The sequence below is a fragment of the Apis laboriosa genome, unplaced genomic scaffold, assembly GCF_014066325.1.
Source record: "Apis laboriosa isolate Shangri-la unplaced genomic scaffold, ASM1406632v1 scaffold93_cov139, whole genome shotgun sequence".
Lineage (NCBI taxonomy): Eukaryota > Metazoa > Arthropoda > Insecta > Hymenoptera > Apidae > Apis > Apis laboriosa.
In genome coordinates, this window is record NW_025224820.1 from 308160 (window position 1) to 332030 (window position 23871).

At 19.7% G+C, this 23871-nt stretch overlaps 1 protein-coding gene across 6 annotated transcripts; it reads left to right on the forward strand.

Annotated features, from left to right (window-relative positions):
• The first annotated feature begins 223 nt into the window (after positions 1-223).
• LOC122719689 lies at positions 224-23646 on the forward strand. Of its 6 annotated transcripts, none has more exons than XM_043945723.1 (15): positions 224-772; positions 1575-1989; positions 2680-2931; positions 4180-4960; positions 7301-8117; positions 10276-10720; positions 11209-11398; positions 11853-11985; positions 16910-17149; positions 17577-17789; positions 20363-20784; positions 22315-22554; positions 22871-23073; positions 23157-23198; positions 23323-23646. In XM_043945723.1, exons 3-15 carry the CDS (start codon positions 2843-2845, stop codon positions 23459-23461), a joined length of 3954 nt encoding a protein of 1317 aa, XP_043801658.1. In that variant the 5' UTR covers positions 224-772; positions 1575-1989; positions 2680-2842; the 3' UTR covers positions 23462-23646. The 6 variants fall into 6 exon arrangements, with proteins under 6 accessions (XP_043801658.1, XP_043801660.1, XP_043801659.1 ...); XM_043945725.1 differs by having other exon boundaries at positions 4183-4960; XM_043945724.1 differs by having other exon boundaries at positions 1575-1779.
• Positions 23647-23871: the final 225 nt, after the last annotated feature.

Here is a 23871-nt window from a genome sequence, read left to right on the forward strand (position 1 = left end):
TTTTTTAATATAATTTATCATATTATAAATATTTAATCTATAATATAAAATTAAAATAAAAATTATTTATATTATGATTTATAATCATAATATAAATAAGATTTATAATCAAATGTTTTATACATATATTGTATTCATATATATTACGATTCGTAAATCAGCATGGTAGGGATGGAGAGGCAATAGCAGTAACAAGAGTAGGGATTCGATGGCAGTAGCGCGCGTCTGGCGTAGACTTCAGAGTAAAATGGTGTGGATATACTAGTATCTGGAAGTGCTGAAACAAATATGTTTTTAATATTTTTATCTTATCTTAGTTGATTTTATCGCTGTGCAAATACCAAAGCAGAGTTATTGTTATTCATCTTTTATGGCACAAATATTTCTCATCGAAAATTAAGAAGAACAATTTACAAAGATGTCAAAGAATGCGAAGAGAAAGGAGATAAGAAAAGTGTGAAATTCGCGTATGTGTGCCATCTTGTGCGTGAGAGTATCCGTCATCTCTAAACTATGTGCATCTCTAAACTATTTGTGTTAGTGTGTGTTTTGTAAACTTAATGAAAAGTTTTATATTGTTTTAAAGTGGAAAAAAAAAAAACAAAAAAAAATATAATAGCAATGACCAACGGTCAGTTGGCTCTCTGACCCCACTGAACAATAAAGAGTTTACGTTTAAATAATGCTCTATGTACAAATTTAAAGTGTTGTCACGCGAAATATATTCAAATCATCAAAAAATTTCGTGAATTTGCTTTGGACGCATTTCAAGGTATGTGCTCTTATTTTTTTGTACGATGCCTTTTGAGGACACTTGGGAATCAACAAGTAGCTTCGGTTGACTATAGAAAAATCAATTTAATCTCCATTACATATTGTAATAACATTATAAAATATTAACTTTTCAATATAATAAAAACTTCATTTAACATAACATAATAAGCTTGCTGCATAAAAATTAAGAAATCAAATATCAAATTGTTCACTTTCATTGTTTACAGCATATATAAAATAAATCAATGTTGTGATTTTAATTAAATTTTTTTAAATATTATTAAATAAATAGCGAAGGAAAAAAATGTTATAACAGAAATAATGTTATTCGTATAAACAGATGTAATTATGTAACAAAAATATACGGATATATAATTGTAAGATTAAATTTCAAACACATTTAATCAATATAGTAATGTTTGAATATAAGAAATTACTACATTTTAAATCATTTTTATTATGTGATTTTTATTTTATTTGTTAAATGTAATCATTTTTTATGTAATCAATTTTTTATATAAATTTGTCTTACAATTTATAATTTTAAAATTATAATAGTTAAAATTAAAATGGTAGTAGTTCAATCTAATACCATTACATTTATAATGAGAATTTCTTTGAAAAAATGGAACAAATAAGTGAAAATTTCATAATCAATATTTAACTAAAACTTTAATAAATTTAAAATTAAGAATACTTTTTTAATAGTCAACTTTAGCTTATAAATTCTTACTTATTAATGTAACAAGCAGGAAGTTGTAGGCGTTTAGAGAATAACGAGGAATACTTATCATTTGCAGCGGAGATATCTGTTAATTTTAGAAACTCTGATGGATCTGTTGGCACGATTTTACCATGATTCATGTTCCGTTCTCGGCTGAGCAGAGGGAACAACGAACCACTCTTCTTTGTCTGACAAGGAACGAGGAACATGGGAATCTAGCTTTAACTTGTCGATTCTTGTATCGAAACTGAGAAAGCATAGAAACTTGATGTTGAATGCTGGTTAGTGCAAAACCGGAAACTCGATGCGTTTAGTATCGGATTTCGAAGCGATGACTCATTACTGTACCGCATCAATTTTCATTGTTTTTTTTTTTATTACTATAACTTGTGATCACGTGATTAGAAAACGACAATTCTACGCGCCAAAGTTTTTAATGATTGTTATTTCTGCGGGAACCAAAAATTTCATATTATTAATATTTATTATTTGTATTAATATCATTTAAAATATTTGTTATTAATAATTTAAATGTTCATTATAAAATAATATTTACATTAAATGTGAAATAGATGTGCAGGAAAAAATATAACATCTTAACCTAAATCTTTTTTATTATTTTAATCAGATTTGTTTAATTTATTAAATTCGTGATCTATTATGTTTTAAATATTTTTTATTTAAAACATTAACAATTAATGATCATTATAAAATAATATTTATGTTAAATGTAAAATAGATGTGCAGAAAAAAATATAGCATTTTAACCTAAATCTTTTTTATTAATCAAATGCATTTAGTATGTTAATAAAAAAATAGAATTAATTAATTAATATTTGAAAATACTTAACAATTGAAAATATTGAAACTAAAAATCATATCAGAAATACTAAATATGTAATACGCGTAGAATTATTATTCCAATTATTTTCTTAATAATGTACATTCATTTTCAAATTTACATATGCACAATGCGTTATATTTAAAATGTTTGAATAAATGTTGTGTATTTATAAAATAATTCAAATATTTTAGAAGATATCTCATTAAAATGAAATATTTTTGAAAACGGATAAAATTATTAGAAGAAAAAGTGATTTTTTGAAAATAATGGAATCATAAATTAATTTCATTATAATTAAAACTTAAAATTTAATCAAATAAAAATTATTAAACTTCAGAAGAGATATGCATGAAGCTGATAATCAAGACCAATTGAAATTATAAAACATGATTTATTCCAACTGCTCATTGCTAATCACGTGACTCGGAAGCGGTGATTCAACTGTGCAGAAATGCTTCGCGCTGAGTTGTCTTTATTATCTAAGTATTATCGTTAGTAGAATGTACGAAGCAAATGTTGATAGTTCTTTGAATCAGCGTGCAACGCCTCGGGATTTCAAAAATGAGGAATTGCCTTTGGATATTATGACGTATGATCAATATATTATCGTTTATAGAAAAAATTCGCTTGATAAAATATTTCAAAACTTTAAACAAATAGTTATGAATCTTAGAAGCAGTTTTATGAATTACTCGAGTCACTCAATTTTTATCTACCTTATTCATATTTTATTTATTTATTAACTTTTATTTATTTATTAATTATTATTATTATTTATTTATTAATTTTTTATTAATCTATTGATCAACAATTTGAATGCAATTGCATGGAAAACAAGTTTTTTCGATGAATACGAATATTTATATTTAATTTTTTTTATTAATTATGGAATGTAAAAACAGATATTAATAGGCTCACATTATCTTGCAAGATCAAAAATGACTTTTATTTTCTTGAAATATTTTAATATACTTTAATATACTTTCATTTCTTTATGATAATACAATAAACATGTGCTTTTTATTTTGAGATAATATATTTGTAAATTTTGTTTTTAATTTAACTTAATTTAATTTAATTTAAACTTGTTTATTATTGTTAATTTTGAATTTAACTTTTATTAATCTAAAATATATAAATTTTATATCGAAATATAAATTATATTGAACACAATATTTTTCTTTTTTTTTAAATTAACATTATCAATTCATAATTCATAATAATTATTTTCATTGATATGGAATTGTAATTTGTAACTTTTGTTTCAGATTAATTAATATTAATTGATTATGAACATTGCGAGGTATAAAAAGTAATTAAAAAATAATTAAAAAATGATCAAATTAAAATTTGATACATATAATTTATTTTGTAATTTAAATAATATTAAATATTTTCTTTTGAGATAGATGAAATATTCGAATGTATCGATGCATAATATAAAACAGTTAAATATTAAAATTAATAGTATTCTTTTATAATCATATAATCACTATCATATAGTTTTAACAAATAAATTGAAATATCTTTTTTTATCATATTAAATCATTAAATTAATAATATAATATTTAATTGAAATTTTAGTTCAACAGAAAAACAATAATCGTATTATTTTCTTTCCATGAAATTATTATATTAAATAATTCGAGTTGAAAATTTACTAATATTATCACATTAATCAGTAAACAATAAAAATATTTTAAATTCGATTCATTATAATAAAATAATTTTTTGAATCAAAAAATATTTAACAAATTACTTAATAGCTTCGCAATCTATAGTAACAATAATATTTATTTCAAAACTCATAAGTGAAAGATTTGAAAATATTGTTAAGGAGGCCGAAACATGTGGTACAGCTTTTACGTTCCTGGATCCTTCGGTTGAAAACGAGTAGCGAAACTGAAAAATTTCTATTCGAGATGGAAGAGAAACCAATACCGAAACCTAGATCGGTAATGTCTGAACGACCAATACCAGCACCACGAAGACTACCACCATTGTTACCATCAGCTCGATGTAGTAGCTATGATAGTTCGAGTCAGTCGGAAAAAAGTGATGATGCAAAATCGATATCGGAAACACGAAGCACAAACAACGAATTTTTTCGAAATCTGAGCACCAGTTCGCGCCAATTGAAAGATGAAATATCAGAGAAAATGACAATGAAAGGCCGTGCAGTAATTTCGAGCACGAGAAATGCTAGCATTAGATTGGAGAAATCGGTAAAAAATCTTTTAACACGGCGATTAACTTCGTTAAATCAAGACGATATTATACGAGATAATTCAATCGTTAACAAGAAATTCAAAGATCCTGTAGAAGAGGAAAGATGCGTATCAATGCCAACTGATGATATTTTCAGCAGCATTTCATTTTACAGTCCTCTAAATAGTAATCTGAGAAGCATTAGAAATGAGGAGGATCTTTCCGGAACGTGTCACAACCCACCATCTCCTGCATATCCTCCTCTACATCCTGACGAATCTATCTACGACGAACTGCAATCTGTCACGTCGGGTAGCAGTCGATATGATACGATTAGTTCGACCATCTCTGACAAAGTCGACAGGGATTTTTCCGAATCGTTTGATCTCCTTAATTTCGCACTCAATCAGGTAAAAATAACGTTTAATAAAATATTTATTTATTTGCGAATAATTTATATCACCAAAATAATTATTTCGATAGATCATTGTTTTTTTATTTATATTTTAATGTATTTCAAAATGAATATGTGAAAAATATAAAATAAAATAATTTAAATAATTATAAACATATTTCTCTATTTTCCACAATAATGAAATATAAATTGTTATAAGTGTTTATTAATTTTCATAATTGATATGCAACAAAAATAACAAAATAAGAAATAAAAATTGTTTTTAAAAAGAAAAAAAGTTGTTTAAAAATTATTTACTAATTAATTAATTTATTAATAATTAATTTTGTTTAAAAATTGCTAAAAATTCTCTTAAAAAAATTTAATCTGTAATTATAATATTACTTTCTTTTATTTAATTAATAATTAGTGATTTTTTTATTTTTAATTTATAATATTATTAAAAATTACATTATTATTAAATTAAATTAAACAATAAATTATTTAATATTATATTTATAATCTCTATTCAAATTCTATTTGTTATTGTCATGAAGACAATAAATTCTGATCTCTACTCTATCGAGGACTTATCACAAGAAAAGTTTATAATCAAAAGAAGCTATGAATTAATGTTTCTTAAACAACAAATAAAATCCAATTGAATAAAGATTTCAAATAAAACAGTAATAGCTTAATAATAACTTATTAAAAATAATTAAAAAGCATTAAATACTAAAACATAATTATATTTCTTTATAATATATGAATTATAATAAAATTATGTATTTATATGTCTTTATTGTCTTTTCTTTTATTAACTATTATTTTATTAACTACAATCTAAAATATTTAAAAAAAAAATTTAACATATATATTATAACATACATTATACATTTTAGAAAAAGAAAAAGTTTTTATTTCTTATTTCCTAATTTTTATTGTATATCACATGAAAATATATAAATAGTTTTTTCAATTTATGTTCTATCATTCATATATTAAAAATATAAGAATATTTGAATAAATTTATTAGACATAGAGATAAAAACAAAAATAAAAACAAACTTTATTTCTGATATATTTGAAAGAAAAATCAACATTTTTAAACATTTAAAAACATATTTGATAAATTTTTTAAAGTTTAAAATCATAATTTTCTTTTTTTTTTTTAATATTAATTTATCAATATCTAGCCAATTAATTATTTAGTACTCAATTATTTATTTATTAATAGTACAAATTATTTAGTACTTCAATTTCTAAAATTATTTTATTTAATTTAAATATTTAATTTTTTATGTATTCTATTCTTATATATAATTTCCTATTATATTTCTTCGTTATTGTTTTATAACATTTATTTTTTATATCACTATATATTAAATATTTTCATTTCTAAATTATTAAAAATCTAAAATATTTATGCATAATTTTTGTATATACAATTTTATAATAAAAATAAATGATTTTTTTAAATATTTTATTATTTTGATTTATAATTTGAATAATTATTTATAAAAATAAAAAAAATAAATAAGAATTATAAGTAAATAAAAATTATTTATAATTAGAAGTGTGCGAATATTTAAAATGTCAAGTATCTTTCTTCTTTGGGAGAAGAGGTTAGAACGAATCGGAATCTTTAAAGTTTAAAATTCCATTAAATAATATCTATTATTTCGGTTATTCGTAACTATAATCGATATGGATTGAAGATCAAAAATTCATAATGTTGTAATGTTTTTTTTTAATTTTACAATCAGATTTCATATTTGTTAATATTATTTTTATTTTTTTATTTCATTTTTTATACGATTTTTTATTTTCAAATTCAGAATAGTTTTTCATATTTTTTAATAATCTAATAAAATCTAATTTAATATATCTAATATAAATCTTTAATATGATAATAATAATAATATAATAATAAATAATAGATAATATAGATTTAATATAATTGAAATAATCGAATAATATAAATTTTTAATATAATTTTTAATATAATCTTATGGATCTACATAATTTAAATAATTTTATGATTTTACATATTTGACTATATTAAAAAAATACAAAAAATTATTCTAAATCTAAAAGTAAGAATTATAAAAAATAAACTAAAAGTAAAAAAATAAAAATACTATTAAAAAGTAAAAAATTTTATTGTAACATTAAGAAAAAGCATTATACTTATATATGAATTTTCTGATCTTGATCCAATACGATCTGATTTACCTAATAATATGATTTTTGAAATATGAAAAAATATATTCGTTTTCTATTAACATTATTTTTAATATATTCTACATTTTATATTTAGCATGAATAATAATTTTAACTAAATTTTTGTTATCAGGCTAGTGATTCTGATCAAAGTTTGAATCTTTCCGACATTAACATAACTCTACCACAAGATAAATTGGATAATGTTAAAAGATTATCAAGGTCCGATTCTTGGACTTTTTACGATACTGCACCAATAGGAAAATCTGACGGAATCGAAGAACTGGACAGGATATCTAGTACAGAAGAGGACATTCTGGACAAAGAAGTGCGTTTTGATCGAACATCCAACACGTCCAATGAAAGTCAAGCATCCATTCAAAATTCATTGTATGAAAATCTATCACCACAAAAAATACAAGTGGAGAAAGAAATAAAGTCCAATAATACAGAAAACAGACAACAAAGCAGTAAATCTTTATTGTTTGAATTTGATCCATTTGCAAAAACTTCTGATGAAAACCTATATAGTAACTTTGAAAATAATGATCTAATGTTATTGGAAACTTTATTGGCTACCAATGATACGCCAAACAGTTCTGGAAATATTTTGGATTTTCAGGAAATAGTTGATAATGAAGAAATACAAAATGATATTAACGAAAAGGATGCTGAGCATATTTCATCAGTGCCACCAGAACCACCAAGAAGATTCGATTCTTTGCCAAAAAACGAATACGATGAAGTTACGGAAATTCTTTTACAATCGGATAAAAATATTACAGGAAAAAATCCAGCTTTATTACCAAAATTAGCGCATCTGGTAACGCGAAAACAACCTGCTGTCCCGCCTAGGAAGTTAACAGCAAAAAATCGCTTAAGTCAAACATCTTTTCCTTCTACTATATCTGTCTCAGTATCTACAACTGCAACAGCTAACAATGATTCAGGTAGCTATTTTATTATAAAATTTAGATAGCTTCAATAAATTACAAGCTTTAAATAAAATTAAAAAAAATTAAAACTTATAAAAACTTTTCTGAATTAATGTTTAAAAAGAAATAAAGAAAAATAGATCAAATTCAAAAAATATTAATTTAATATTAAATTCTAGTAATATATAGAAGTAAACAAAGACTATATCGTTAAAATTAAAAATAATTGAAATTAATAGTTAATGTTAATAGTTTAATATTCTCAATTCGATAGCATATGAAACATTTTTTGAAATATAAAAATTATTATAAAAATCAAAATTTAAAAATATTTAATTGATAAATTATTACATAAATAAATAATAAGTGATTTAAAAATAATTTAATTTTAACAAAGCACAACATAAAGCACAACATAATATATTGAATCAATAATTGTTATAAATTTATTATTGTTATAAATAATTGTTATAAAGTTATTTATTATCAAAATTAAATAAATAATATATTCATATAATATATAAAATTTTATTTATTTATATATTATTTTAATATGCAGAAACTGTATAAACAAATATTTATTTAATTTTTTATGAAATTATTTTATATACCATAATAAATGAATAAATATTATATTAATAATAATATATATTAATATATAAATATAATATAATGTATAATATATAAATGTTAAAAATATATATTATAAATATATATTAGTAATATCATTTAAAGATGTAAAAAACACATAATATAAAAATTAATTTTTTTATTTTAAATGTTATTCTTAATTTTGAATGTTTTTTGAGATCAAAAAAATACATTTATTGTAAAAATAAAATAATATATTTTAAAATATAAGTTAAAATATTTTCTATATTGATTTCTCCATTTGATGCAACTTTTTATTTTCCGAATAATAAATGCATTCCACGATAAAAAAAATTTGGATTTTGATTCAATCTGTTTCTTGATATTGTTTCGAAATTGTTTTTCTTCAAATACGTACTGCATCGATCTAAATAAATGAAAATCATGAGGTTATGTCTGGTGAAAAAATGGAATTATAATAGTAGCAAATTATCTAAATTCCAATAATTTTTTACATTTTTTGCAATATAGTTCTAAGTAGCTAAACATTATCATGAAGAAAGATAATTTTTCATCTTTTATTCGCTATTTACAATTATTTTACGATTGATGTTTCTTGCAATTTTTGTTTAATTATTCTTATTAAGTAATCTTTAGCTGAAACAATTTAATTGATTTCTTACAGCTCATAATAAATAACACTTTCATAATTTCATAAAATACAAAACATAATTTTTTCTTTTTTTTTATGAATGTTATTGGAATGTTATGAATTTCCATATTGGAAATATAGATTGTTTAGAATCTACTCTCAATTTTACGATTATTATAATATAGCTAATTTTCATCTCTTCTTATTATTTAATATAAGAGTTGCTTCTTTTTATGCTTTGAGAATAGTAAAAAACAAATTTTATTTTAGTCTATCAATTCTTCACAATTTATGCGAAATCCATCGTTCTTTTTTTGATTTTCTTGATTTACATTTCAAACATTTAGAAACAATTAAACTATCATTTAATAAACTAAAGAATCCTTTTGTTATTGTTCATATTGGATTTTCATTCAATATTTTCTGCAATTTCTCAAACTTTTTTGGTTATGCTGTTCATTTTTATTTTTGAATTAAAATCTTCAATTTTAAACCATTTAAATAACTACCTAAATCTGATACATTTTATAAATAGATAAATAGATAATAAATAGATAATAATAAATAGATAAATATGAAAGTATATTTTATTAATAAATTAGTAATTATTATTAATGAAGCTTGCGTAGTTATTTTCTTTTGATTAAAACAAAAAATATTGAAAATGGCGTTTGTCACATTCTATTTTTATGTATTATTATCAATAAACATATCAATAACAACTGACTAAGTATCAAATTCAGAAGTTTAATAACTTTCACATAAAATAAATGTAATTAAAAGAATTTATAAAGTTACATTATTAATATCATCTAATTAGTTAATTTATAAAGTTACATTATTAATACCAAAACTATAACAAAATATATTAATAATTAATTATTTGGTATAACTTATTGAAAAATAAATACATATCTTATTTTATTATAGTTATGTATACGACTAGTACCAACGAATCTTCAAGTTCTTTAGTTAATAAGATCACAGAAGAACATAAATGCGTGAGCGTAATTCAGAAATTGAAAAAATTGAGACATGATTCCACTGGCCACGGAATCAGACCAAATGTGATGAGTTTTGTGAAAAGTAGCAGTAAGTTATTGTCCAGAAATCGTGATCAGAATAGTACAATATCAATCACGAAATCAATGAAATTAGAAAGACCAAAAGTGAACGAACTACAAAATCTCATGACACATCGAGGAATCGTTTATAGAACTGGTATAGGAATAGAAAGAGCAAAGGATCTAGTGCTGAGAGCAGCAGTCTTGGCTGATCAAAAACTTTCATTTTATACTGATAAAAGCATGTCTACACTAAAAGAAGTTATTGATCTCAATACAGTGTACAGCATTCATCTTCTCCAGGATTTTAAGTGAGTCCAGTTTTTTGTCGAATAAAAGACATCTTTAGATAATGATAATGAACGAAAGACAAATGAATAAGCAAGATCAAACATAAACTCAAAATGATTAAAAAAAAATATATATATATACTTTTTTATATTGTTTTTTCTTCTTTTTTTTTTTTTTTTTTACTTCAAATCATTTATTATATTGAAATTGCGATTATATTAAAAATCTTCATATTTTCTTTCTTTATTATTATACAATATATATTTATAATATATTTATTTTATTTTAATATCTAATCTTGAAGAATATTTTTAATTGCTTATATTATATTTTTTTTATTATTATTTAATTAATTGATTACGTTATATTTTTTATAAAATTTTTGATAAATTTTCTTTCTGAATAAAAGTTTTATTATTTAAAGAATAGAAAATAAATATGAAAAAAAATAATTTTCATATAATATTAAATTAATAGAAGAATAACAAAAATAATTCAAAATGTTCAGGATAATTGATGGAGAAAGCGTATATTGCATAGCAATTAGTGGTGAAGGAAGACCGAGTATCCATGTATTCTATGCAAAAGGAATCGCAGAACGAAGAATTTGGGCTCAAAGAATATTAGAAACCATTACTACAATTTTTCCTACAAAATATACGACCGAATTGACAAGAGTAGGATGGGCCTATTTAAAGGTAAAAAAAAATGAGCATAGTATAAGCATAGTATAAACGAATTCTTAAAACTTTATTTTATCTTTTTTAAATTTAAATGTTTATTAATGCCTAATATTCATGTTTATATTCAGAATGTACATAAAATTTTTGTTCAATTCATATTAACTATAACTATTTTTGAAGAAAATGATCAAATATACATGGTTGAAATATACATACATACATACATGGAATATAATGAGTATTGGCAATATTATATAAAAGTATTATAAAAATATATTTAAAAATATATTTAATAAAAAAATTTTTATTTATATAAATAATAATAATTTTTGCTTATATTTGCTGTATTATAGATATATAGCAACAAACAAATACTTTTATCATTTTTTTTTAAATAATACTTATTAAATTATTACTAAACAAACTTTAAAATTATCTATTAATTAATATTAATTGTTATATATTTCAGGAAGGTGTAACGAGTACATGGTTTGCAGCTTGGGTTCTTTTATATCAACGAACATTAATTTATACAAAATCTTTGGATTCCTTTATGGCCATAACTTTTGGAGAACTTGATCTTCGGAAAGCTCGATGTATCGGTAAGCATCTTTTTTTTTATCAAAATTGAGATATTACGTAAAACGAAATTTTGAATTAATTCAATATTTAATAGAAAAATATACTATCAAAAAAAAAGTATATGTATATCAATAGCATTCTTTATTCCAGAATTACATTGTTATCAGTGCAACCATAATTTTTAATTTCTAAAATTTTTTCTAATTTTTTTTTCTAATTATTTAAAATGTTTCTTAGTGAAATTGTAATTAATTTACAATATAATTTTATTACTTAATTCAAATTTTTATTGTAAATTAATTCATTTTTGTATCGAACTGTTTGATATCATTATGAATAATTCATTATGAAATTTATTTTTATGCCGCGATGAATTTATAAATTTTGATTAAAGATTTAAATTTAATATATTATAAAATATATTATAAATTTAACATTTATCAGTTACAAAAATATTTAATTTCTATGCTTTAGATTTTTCTATGCTTTACATCTAAAGTAAATATAAATAAAACAAAAGTTTTGCATTATATTAAAATATAGTAAAATATAGTATACAAAAAAGAATGTCCAAGAATTTAAAATATTCATCAAGTATAATAACTATAGTATTATAATATTTATATTACATTCAAACGTGCAAATTTTCGGTATTCATTTACTATTGAATGTAGAAAGTATTATAGAAAATATCAGGTCAAGCAATTCATGTTTGTTTATTATTCAAATATGATAATAGCAAATATACATTTTTTGTACGGCTTTGCTAATAGTTTTTAGTTTGTTCGCGTCTATGAAGTAATCTTTGTTAATATTAGTTAATATTGATTAAAAACTTTGAATCAATCTTTCTTTATATTTAGTTCATTAGAAAGTTCATCAATAATAAAAATCGATTTTATGTCGAAAAAATTGATTATATAGCTATGATTTTATGATGTCGTAGAATTTATATTAATCGGATATTTTTTGCTCTTTTTGATGCTGTAGAATCCTTAAATCTTGAATACTTTTTTTTTATTAATTTTATTAATTTATTAATTATATTTTTAATTAAAAATATTGTGTATAAATACCAAAAATAAAAAAATTTTTTATTAAATTCATAGGCTTGTCTAAAATTGTCTAAAATATTTCAAATCTAATTTATTATTTTTTTTATTCAATAATATGGACTACTTTTTTGCTAATTTATATCAAGAAGTATATTTTTAAGGATATCATTTTAAATAATTCTTCTTTATACAAGTTTTCAGGTTGATTTTTGTTTTCAAATTATTTACAAAAATCTATTGATATTATATTATTAAATTCTATCTATACATATACATTTGTGATTACATGTGTCAATATATTTATCTTCTACATTATTTATAAAGTACAAAATATAAACAAAAGATAAAATCCTCAATCTCTATACAATTAAGTAAATAAATAAATTTTTTTGTTTTGACATTATTAGTAATATTTTAATCTAGTTTAATCAAAATTATTTCATGAAAAGGAAAAGATTTCATTTTAGATTTTTTTTTAAACCACATTTTAGATTTTGTATTAAGTTAAATTAAAATGCTGTTGTTTAAATTAGAATAGAAAAATTTATTCATAACAAAAGACTTATTTTATTCATAACATAGACTTATCTAAAGACAGATATACACTTAATCTTTTTTTTAATTGTGCATTTGTTCATTGATATATATATTATTATGAATGCTTATGCAGATAAAACTTAATGATATAATATCAAAAAAATTTTTTAAAATAATTTTTGTTTTAAAAAAATTAAACTAAATTAAAACTTATAGATCCATTTTTAATTTTGTAATTTAAATATACTATACTATTATGGATGCATATATATGGACAAAATTTACAGACCCGTTTATTTTAATTTAAATTCTGATTTGATTTTTATAAAAAGCATTTGCATATCTTTGCCAATTATTTTTAAATAAACTTTTAAAATATAGTTTTATTTTAATTATAATTTTATTTTCATCATCAATGGAAAGAATTTAAGATTTCTATGTCAAGAATATCTTTTTTCAATTTTTCTTTTATTTTCAATATAAAATTTTATTTTATATTTTATTATAACAATATTTAAATGAATATAATCTTTATAAAATTTAAAAAATTGATTTTTTTTTATTTATTATCTTTTTATCTATCTATATCTAATAAGAAAAATATTTTGTAAAAATTTTGTCTAAAAATTTTAAAAATTAATTTTTAATAAAAACAATTAAAAAAATTAGACACTAACTATTAGAATAAAAATTATATTTTGTCAAAAGATATTTATCAGTATATTTATAAAATTGGAGAATTGGTTGTAGAGATAAAAAAAAAATATAAAATTTTATAAAAATATTAGTTGAGATTTAATTATCAAGTTAATATATTTAATAAACTAATAATTTAAGTTAAATATAATGACATGATTTTATCTTGATCATATTCATTCTTCTTCTGTTTTACTTATCTAATATAAATTTAAATTATTTAATAATAAATAATTTAAATTATAATATAATATATATTATATTATAATATAATTATAATAATAATAATAAATAATTGAATACATCAATCAACATTTTTTTTGTAAAAATTTTTGTGTTCGTTTTGACTTCTAAAATCGATTTTCTAAAACTATATCAATCTATATAATAATCTAAATAAATTAAAAATCTACATAATTCAAAAATTGTTTATAAAAATTAAAAATTTTTCTTTTCTTTACTTATATTAATAAAAGTTGACATATTAAACTATCTTTAATAAATATTTATATGATTTTTTTATTTGCTGGATTCGTCTATTATATGAATACTTGAATAAAAAAAAATTATTTAAAATAATATTCTTAACTTTAATAAGATTATTGAAATCGATAAGGTTTACTTTTTAAATTCATCCATCTTTCAAATGTTTTAAGATGTTAAAAGTTTATTTAACAGAAGAATAAGATATAGGATGATTAATAAAAAAAAATTTTTATCATTTCATTTTAGTGTTGTTATTAATTTTAATTAATTTTATGATACAATTCATATTATAGTTTATATTTTGGCAAAATCTCATTATTTAATAATTTAAATTTGTAATGTATTTAAATATTTTTATTTGTATTTAAATTCAATTTTTTTTTATCTATTTTATAATGATAATAATACAAAATGAATTAAAAGATTTTTTATTTTTAGTACATAATAAACTAATAAATTTTTTATTTTTAATATTTATATATCTTATTGTAATATTGTATGCTATATACTCTTATTCTCTTATTATATATAAAATTTATATTTATATTACAAATATAAAAGAATAAAAAATTTATTTATTTATTGTTTTAATATTATAAAATAAATAGAAGAAATATATTTTGCGAAAATATTTAAGTACATTACATATTTAAGTTATCATACATTATGTATCATACATTATGTATTATAATGTAAAGATTATAATCAGAACAATGATGGATTTGTTAAATTATTCGTTAAGTCCTTTTATTAAAAATGAGTAAAAATCAAATTAGTAAAGTCAAAAAACTTATAAAAGTTAGTTTAGTACTTTATTTGTTACAACAAATGATATAATTTACTTTCTAAAAAGAATAAACAATAAATTTATTTTATTTTAACTTTATTTGATCTATTTGATCTACATAATTATAATATTTATAATTTAAATCTTTAGACTTACATTTTTATCTTTTACTATAATAATAATATAAGAATAACTTTAATGATAATATAAAAATAATTTAAATTATCGTTAATCTATTTGTTTAAACAAATAATCAAAAAATAAAAATTTAATAATTGATAATTATTTGAAAACATTTAAATAATCTTTTGTTTGATTAAAAACTAACTTATCCTGATTATTATATACATTTACAAATACATATAATTTCATTATGATTAAATTTTTTAATTCTTTAACGATCTTATTAATTTCATTATATATATATTTATTATTATATATATAGTGAAATACATATATATATTTATGAATTACTGATAAAACATTCAAAAGAATTAGATATTCAAATACAAACAATAATATATTTATTTTAAAAAAAATAGAATATAAAATAGAATATATACACTAATTATAAATCTAAATTTACATATAATTATAAATCTAAATTTACTAAAAGTTTCTTATGAATGTCTCAAAATAAATTATAAGATTGAATAATAGTAATATAATTATAAATTTATATAAGAAAAATTTGTTGAAAATTATATTCTTGATAGTAATTTAATTATTTTTAAATTCATTAAAATCAATGAGAAAACTATACTTTTAAATAATTAGTAAAATTTATTTAACAATAACGAAATTTGTTATAATGAATTTACGATTATTAATAAATAATAGTTTCTTCGGCTTGAAACCTCCATATGTTTCCAAATTAGAAGTTTGTATCGCATAATTATAAATATTTATGATAATTATTTCATATTATCTATACTTTCGATTCCACAATTACCAAGAGCAAGATCTGCAAGAAACTATAATATATATGATAATATATAAATATATATTATTACATTTATTTTTGAATTTTGAAGATTCAAAAGGAATATAAATATCTAGAAATAGACATAAATTTATATTTGAAACAAATATATAGAACTCAAAAGATAGCATAATAGATACCAAAGACTGTTCCTTTCTATTAATATAAAGAAAAAAATATATAAATTATAAAAAAAATAATTATTGTAAAAAATCTATCATTTAAAGTATAAAAAAAATTTTTTATCTTTTATTTTCATATGTCTATTTTATAAGTAAATCTGATACTTTTTAAGATAATCGTGATCAATTTTAAAATTAAATATTTCGCTTAATTTTCGCTGAATCACACTAACAATAATTTTGATTATAATTTTGTAATCGAAATAATTTCTATTACAGTTTTACGAGAACAAGAAGGACCAATTTCCAGTGCTGGATTAGTTCCGGTAGTAGTTGTCGACGCAGGAGGTACCGGTGCACTACATATAGCTGCACCAGGAACCCACGAAGGATCCGCATGGAAACACGCACTCTATCAAGCAGCCATTACCTGTGGTCCTGCTTTAGAGCAACAACAACTCACACAGGACAATGTACCTGTGATTCTTGACAAGTGCATCAACTTTATTTATGCTCATGGTACATATATCATTTATAACATCATAAAAGATTATTATACGAAATTAATTTTTCAAAATTTATAATATCTACATTAATATATTAAACTTGTAACGATACATTCAAAGTAAATAATTCTTTATACTAATAGTAAAAAAAGTTTTTATAATATTAAATATAAAAGTAAAGTTATTTAAAAGATTAAAAATTTTTATTAGTTTTATTATTTAAAAAAAGATTTTTTTTCTTTAGAAAATATAATAAAACATTTCTTCTTCTATTATTGTTTGTTCTTTATATTTTATATATTAGTTAAATCTAAAATTTTATAATCTTTTTTATAATCTTTTATCTAAAATTTATATATTTAAATTAATAAAATTATATTTTTATTTATAAATAATTAAATTGGATTAAATGAAAATAATAATATAATATAATATTAAAGGTATTATGTCAAAGGGCATTTATCGTCAAAATGGATCCAACAGTGCTGTAGTTAAATTATTGAAAGCTTTTCGTCGCGATGCATGGGCAACACAAATTACAAGAAGTGCATATACTGAACATGATGTTGCCACAGTTCTTAGAAGATTTCTTCGTGATTTACCGAATCCATTGTTTCCCTCTAATATTCATGATCGTCTTTGTTTTACTTCAGGTAAGGAACTATTTATTGTTCATATTTGAACTTAAAATAAATATATTATAAATATATTAATATAATAAAATGGTATCAAATTACAATATGAAATAAAATAAGAAATGTGAAGAAATTAAATTATATAAAGATTTAAAGATTTCGAAATATTCAATTATTATATGAATATATTATATTCATCTATGTATAAAAATTTTACTATAAAAAATATGTTATAAAATTTACTATAAAATTATTATATTTATTTTTTCAATTGAAGAAGTAGAATTGTATGAACTGTTAATTTTATTTAGAGAGAAATTGAATTGTAAAAATAAAAAAAATATTAAAAAACAAAAAATATTCGGTAATAAATTTATACATACATATATTATTTACACACAATCTAAGAAATTCTTTTGGGAATGAATATTTGAATTATGTATTATATTTGAATTATATATATTATTATTGAATATATATACAAATAATGTTTTGTAATAAGGAAATATTTATTTTCTTTATATTTTTCATATCATATTATTAGCAAAAAAATAATTTTGATCAAAAAAAATTTATTTTAACATAAAATTTTTGTTAAGATAATAAAAAAAATCAAAGTAAAAGAGAATATTTAAAAATATTGAAATAAAGAAAAAAAAACATTTTTTTAAAAAGGAAAAAAGAATATATCATTTTTTTCTTTCGATCAATGTCATATGTATAATATATACAGTCAACACTACAATTTACAGAAATTTTCATATATCTGTCATGAGTTCAAATAATAAGTTGTCTTATCGAAATTAATAATAATTTTGTTTTATATAATATATTGCAAGTATATAGACCATAATGCATTATATCTGGTATATTTTTTTATTGATTGGTACATAATTTTGGAGTAAAATACTAAAATTAAAATTTCAGTATTTGTTCATTTTTTAAAATATAATACATAATATGAGATAGACCAAAATTTTAAATTATAAAATACTCAAATTTTAATACTTTTATCACATCATATATTTTACAATTTTATCATATTTTATTATATTTTATAAAAAATATTTTTAATTGAAATTGTATAAAAAACATGAAAAAATTTTATTTCATACATTTAAAGAGATTCTTTATTCAAAAATTATTTTATATATACATATTTTATATATACATATATACATGTAATTTTTTAGAATAAGATAAATCTTAAAATTTTTAAGGTTTTTCAAAATAGGTGAATTTTCTTGTAAGATAGTTATAAAAACTTTTATAATTGTATAATTATTAAAAAATTTATTACGTATTTTTTATATAATACATAATTAATTTTAATGTGATGTAAAATTTCCGATATTATTAATCATCTTGCAATTCGCATTATCTTTTTAAATATAATTAATATAATTATTATATATATATAATATATTATTAATATATTATTAATAATATATAATAATTATATATTATTAATAATTTTAATATGTTTGTTGTCTTTACATTTAAGAAGGAATACTTTGATTATATTTATTTATAATTTAAAATAATATGAAAAAATAAATAATATAAAAATATAATAAGCAAATTTAGTTAATCATTTTTTTAATATGCATAATTATCTTCATTCAACAAAATTTCAGTAAAAATTAATAACTATTATAGTATTCATTATAATATATAAGGATATATATTATATAAAGGAGAATATATATAAAAAAACAGCATCGCATGTGATGGCAAATAATATTAATTAATAGAAACAAAAAATGAATGATGAAGTTTTTTTTTATTTTATTTTAAATAAAAAATAAATAATAAATTATATGTTATTTATTATGATTTTTGAAGCATTATAAAATTTAGAATCAAAAAATTACATTTCTATTTAAAAATATGTTTTTTTCAAAAAATATAAACATTAATAATTAAAATATTTTTATATTGTATAATACAATTATTATTAATACTCTTAGATTAATATTTTTCAAAATAATTTTATTATTTACTATAATATTCTGTTTCTTTCCTTTGTGTCATTTATTTAAAAAAAGAACATAAGAAAGAATATTTTAAGAATAAAGGAATGAATGAATATTGTACTTAAATATTCAAATTTTTGTAAAGTTTGCAATTGATTTTTTATCTCTTATAATGAAATATCGCATGAAAATCGCATGAAAGTTGATAATAAATCATGATTAATTTTCAAATAATGAAATGAAAGCAATGTGCATTTTTAATTTTTTCTTTTCTTCATAAAAACTGCATACAATCATTATTAAATATTATTACAAATGAGATGCAACAAAAACATATTTTATGAATTTATAATCAATTAAAAATTATATAATTAGATTAATCTTTTTTCTATTTTAGAATTAAAATTAAAATATATAATTAAATCTTAAACTATTTATTATTTTCATTATATTGAATATATTTAAATATAATATAATATTTAAATATAATATTAAAATAATATAAATATAAAAAATATACAAAAATTGTAGTTTTTTTTATATTTTTTAAATTAAAATAAGTAGAAATATAATAAATAGTTTAAAAAAAAATAATAAATGTATTTTTTATTTTAGAAACTATCAATGAAAATGAACGAGTTTCAGCATATAGTAAATTATTGTCTACACTGACCCCAATACCAGCAGCAACGCTCAGGAGAATTCTTGCTCACCTTCATTGTTTAAGTCAACAAAGTTCTAAGAATTTGATGACTAGTGAGAATCTTTCTGCAATTTGGGGACCAACGTTGATGCATGCTGGTGAAAACAGCGCAGAAGAATGGAATAGATCCGAAACTAGGGTGATTGGGGATTTGATCAAATTATATCCAAAATTATATCAATTGACAGCTGCAGATTTGGCAAAAGAGGCGAAAATTTTGGAAATTCTCGAAAAGCATTATGGTTCAAATAATGGCTTACGTGGAGCACCCTCAGGCGATCTCAAAATTTGGATATATATCTTCTCAAGAGATGGGGAATGTGTCAATGTGACTGTGAGAATATTTTTCACTTAAACTAATGGTCTTTTTATAATAATATAAAGAATATTTTAAAGTAATTATATAATTATATAATTATATAAGTTTTAATTTCATTTATAAATTAAAGTATAAATGTATAATTAATCTTTTTATAGTTAAATCGTTTTATATTATATCATGTTAAATAAAATCTAAAATTAATTCAACTAAAGAAAATATCTACAAAAATAATATATGAAATATATTAATATGATGAAAACATATATGATGAAAACATTAGCACTATTGATATATATCACAATTATTAAATTTATTATTATTATTATTATCAATAATTATTAAATAATTGAAACTGTATGAATTATGTATATTATATGATTATCATAAAAAAATTATTCCAATTTTTATTTATTTTTATATCAATTTTTGTTTTATCGAAATTTTTAAAGTATTGTGTTGTAAAATGATTGAATGTTTTTTTATTTGTAAAATATAAACATTATATTCTATCCTTATTCTTGGAAAATATTTAATTTTCTTTTTTTTTTTTTGTAATAATATACAATTTTTATGATGAAAACAAATTAAATAGAAAGCTAGATTTTTGTAACATAATTATAAGATGTCTCATTTATTTCTAAACTATTTATTGAAAAAAATGTTTCAAATAAGAACTTTGTTTCAAAAGATTATCTTATGATGATGAAAAAGATAATGTATTCTTATCTAGATGTGGATATATTTTCGAAATTTCAATGTAATCTTTGTTTTTATAAAAGAATGATTATATATTTTTATTCAGGTATAGCTTATTTCATGACGAATTTTGTATTGATGTTCCAAAATCATTAAAAATTATTTACTGCTGTTTAAATTTTCTTCATTGAATTATAATATTATAATAAGGTTTCATTTACATATTTGAATTTTTTCTTTTAATTTTATAAAAGATAAAGGAAATTTATTGGTAAAAACTCTTTTTGATGAAAAATTTTATATATCAATTTGATGAAAAATTTTATATGTCAATTTTATATTCTATTTTTGGAATTTTAAAAAAGTATATTTACCTTTTAGAAATAGAGAAAATCAATGATTAACGTTCGAGATCATTTTGAATATTAAACATAAAAAATAATTTTTGACTTTTAACAAAGATAGGATTTAAATGACAGTAAATAATTTTGAATAATATTCTCAACAATAACATCAATATATTTAAATTGATAAATTTATCATGGAACAGGCATACATGTTCCTCTAAGTAAAAATATATAGTTTTTTTTTAAACCAACAAAAACCAATTCAAAATCTTGAAGGCATATTCAGCAAATTTGTTACTATTATAATATATAAAACAAAATAAAATTTATTTGAAAAATTTTATAAAACGAGATTTAATTTAAAAAATAATTGTATTGTTCAAAGGATAATTTGTTTATTTTGGGATTCTCTCTATAAAATTCCACAATACAATTTTAATTTATTATAAATAGATATAAATTATAGATATATATCTAAAAAATACAATTTATTTTATAGATTGGACCACAAAAAACTGCATATGATATATGCCAAGAATTGGCACACAAAATGAACATGTTAGCTCATGAACTATGTTTGGAGGAGGATACATTGTCTGGTGCATTAGAAAGACCGTTACATCATAAAGAGCGTGTCCTTGAAGCAATAGCAAGATGGGGATACTGGGATCCCGAAGATAGGAAGGACAATGTTCTTATACTTAAGAAAGATCGATTATACAAGGATATAGTATCTCTGGTAAATATAATAATAAAAAAAATTATACAAAATCTTTCATCATAATTATTTTTTATAAAGATCTAAATTTTTAATGTAATATATTTTTTAAATATTTTTGTTTATTTATATGTAATTGATTAATCTATATTAACTCCTTTGTATGTTCTTTATTATATTCAATTGCATTTTTAATATATTTAGAACTGCATATATTATATAATTATAATTATAAAATATATTTGTATATATTATAGAATTATAACATTAAAAATAAATACAATTCTGTTTCTTAAATTTTATTTCTTAATCTTGTAATATTTTTTTCTTTTTTAAGATAAAACCACCAATGACAATATCTGGTGAACTTAAATTTGCTGATACAAAATCGAAAAATTTCAAACACTATCTCTTTGAATTTAGTCAAGCAAAACTTTATTGTTATAAAGACAAAGTGTGCGCGAATGTATTATATGAATGGAAAATAGAAGATATCATTTGGTATTTGGGTCACGAATCAAAACGAAATCCACAAACAGGGTAATTATAATCTTTTAGTACATGATACATTGTTTTTTGTAGAATTTTTAAAAATATTTATACATATATATTTCTTATTACAGATGGTCCATTACATTTATAATCAAAAATAAAAAACCAACTAGGTAATAATGTTAAAAATTTTTTATTTATCAACAAAATTATTAAAGTATTAGAAATAATATAATTAAATTTATTCTATGTAACAGAAATAAATATAATGGAGCAATTTAAAAATTTAAATTTTAGATGTAAAGAAACTCCATTTTTCGGAAATACTTTAGCAGGATCATTAAAAGAAGAACAATATAAATGGATAGCAGCTATGGTTTTTGGAGAATATCAACTAAATATACGACCACCTTCAATCAATCTTATGGATCCATGAACAAATAACTTATTTTTTTAAGTTATGCTACTTAGTGCCTTTAAAATTAATAGTAATAATTTTTGTATTATGTATAAATTTTTATTATAAATTCAATGCCCATGCTTGCCTTAAAAAGTCGATTTTTAATATTCATATCTATAATGTATTTGTATTAAAATAAATACACAAATATAATACTGAAATAAAATCTAACATTCCGAAAATATAAATCTTGATCGGAATGAATTAAAATAAAACTTAAAATATATATTTATATACGAGACTTTATAAAATTTTTGTATGTATTATATTTTATTCAAATATTATTATATATTATATATTATATATATTATATATATTATATGTTATATATTATTATATAATATATTATATNTAGATTAATATGATACATTAAAATAATAATTTTA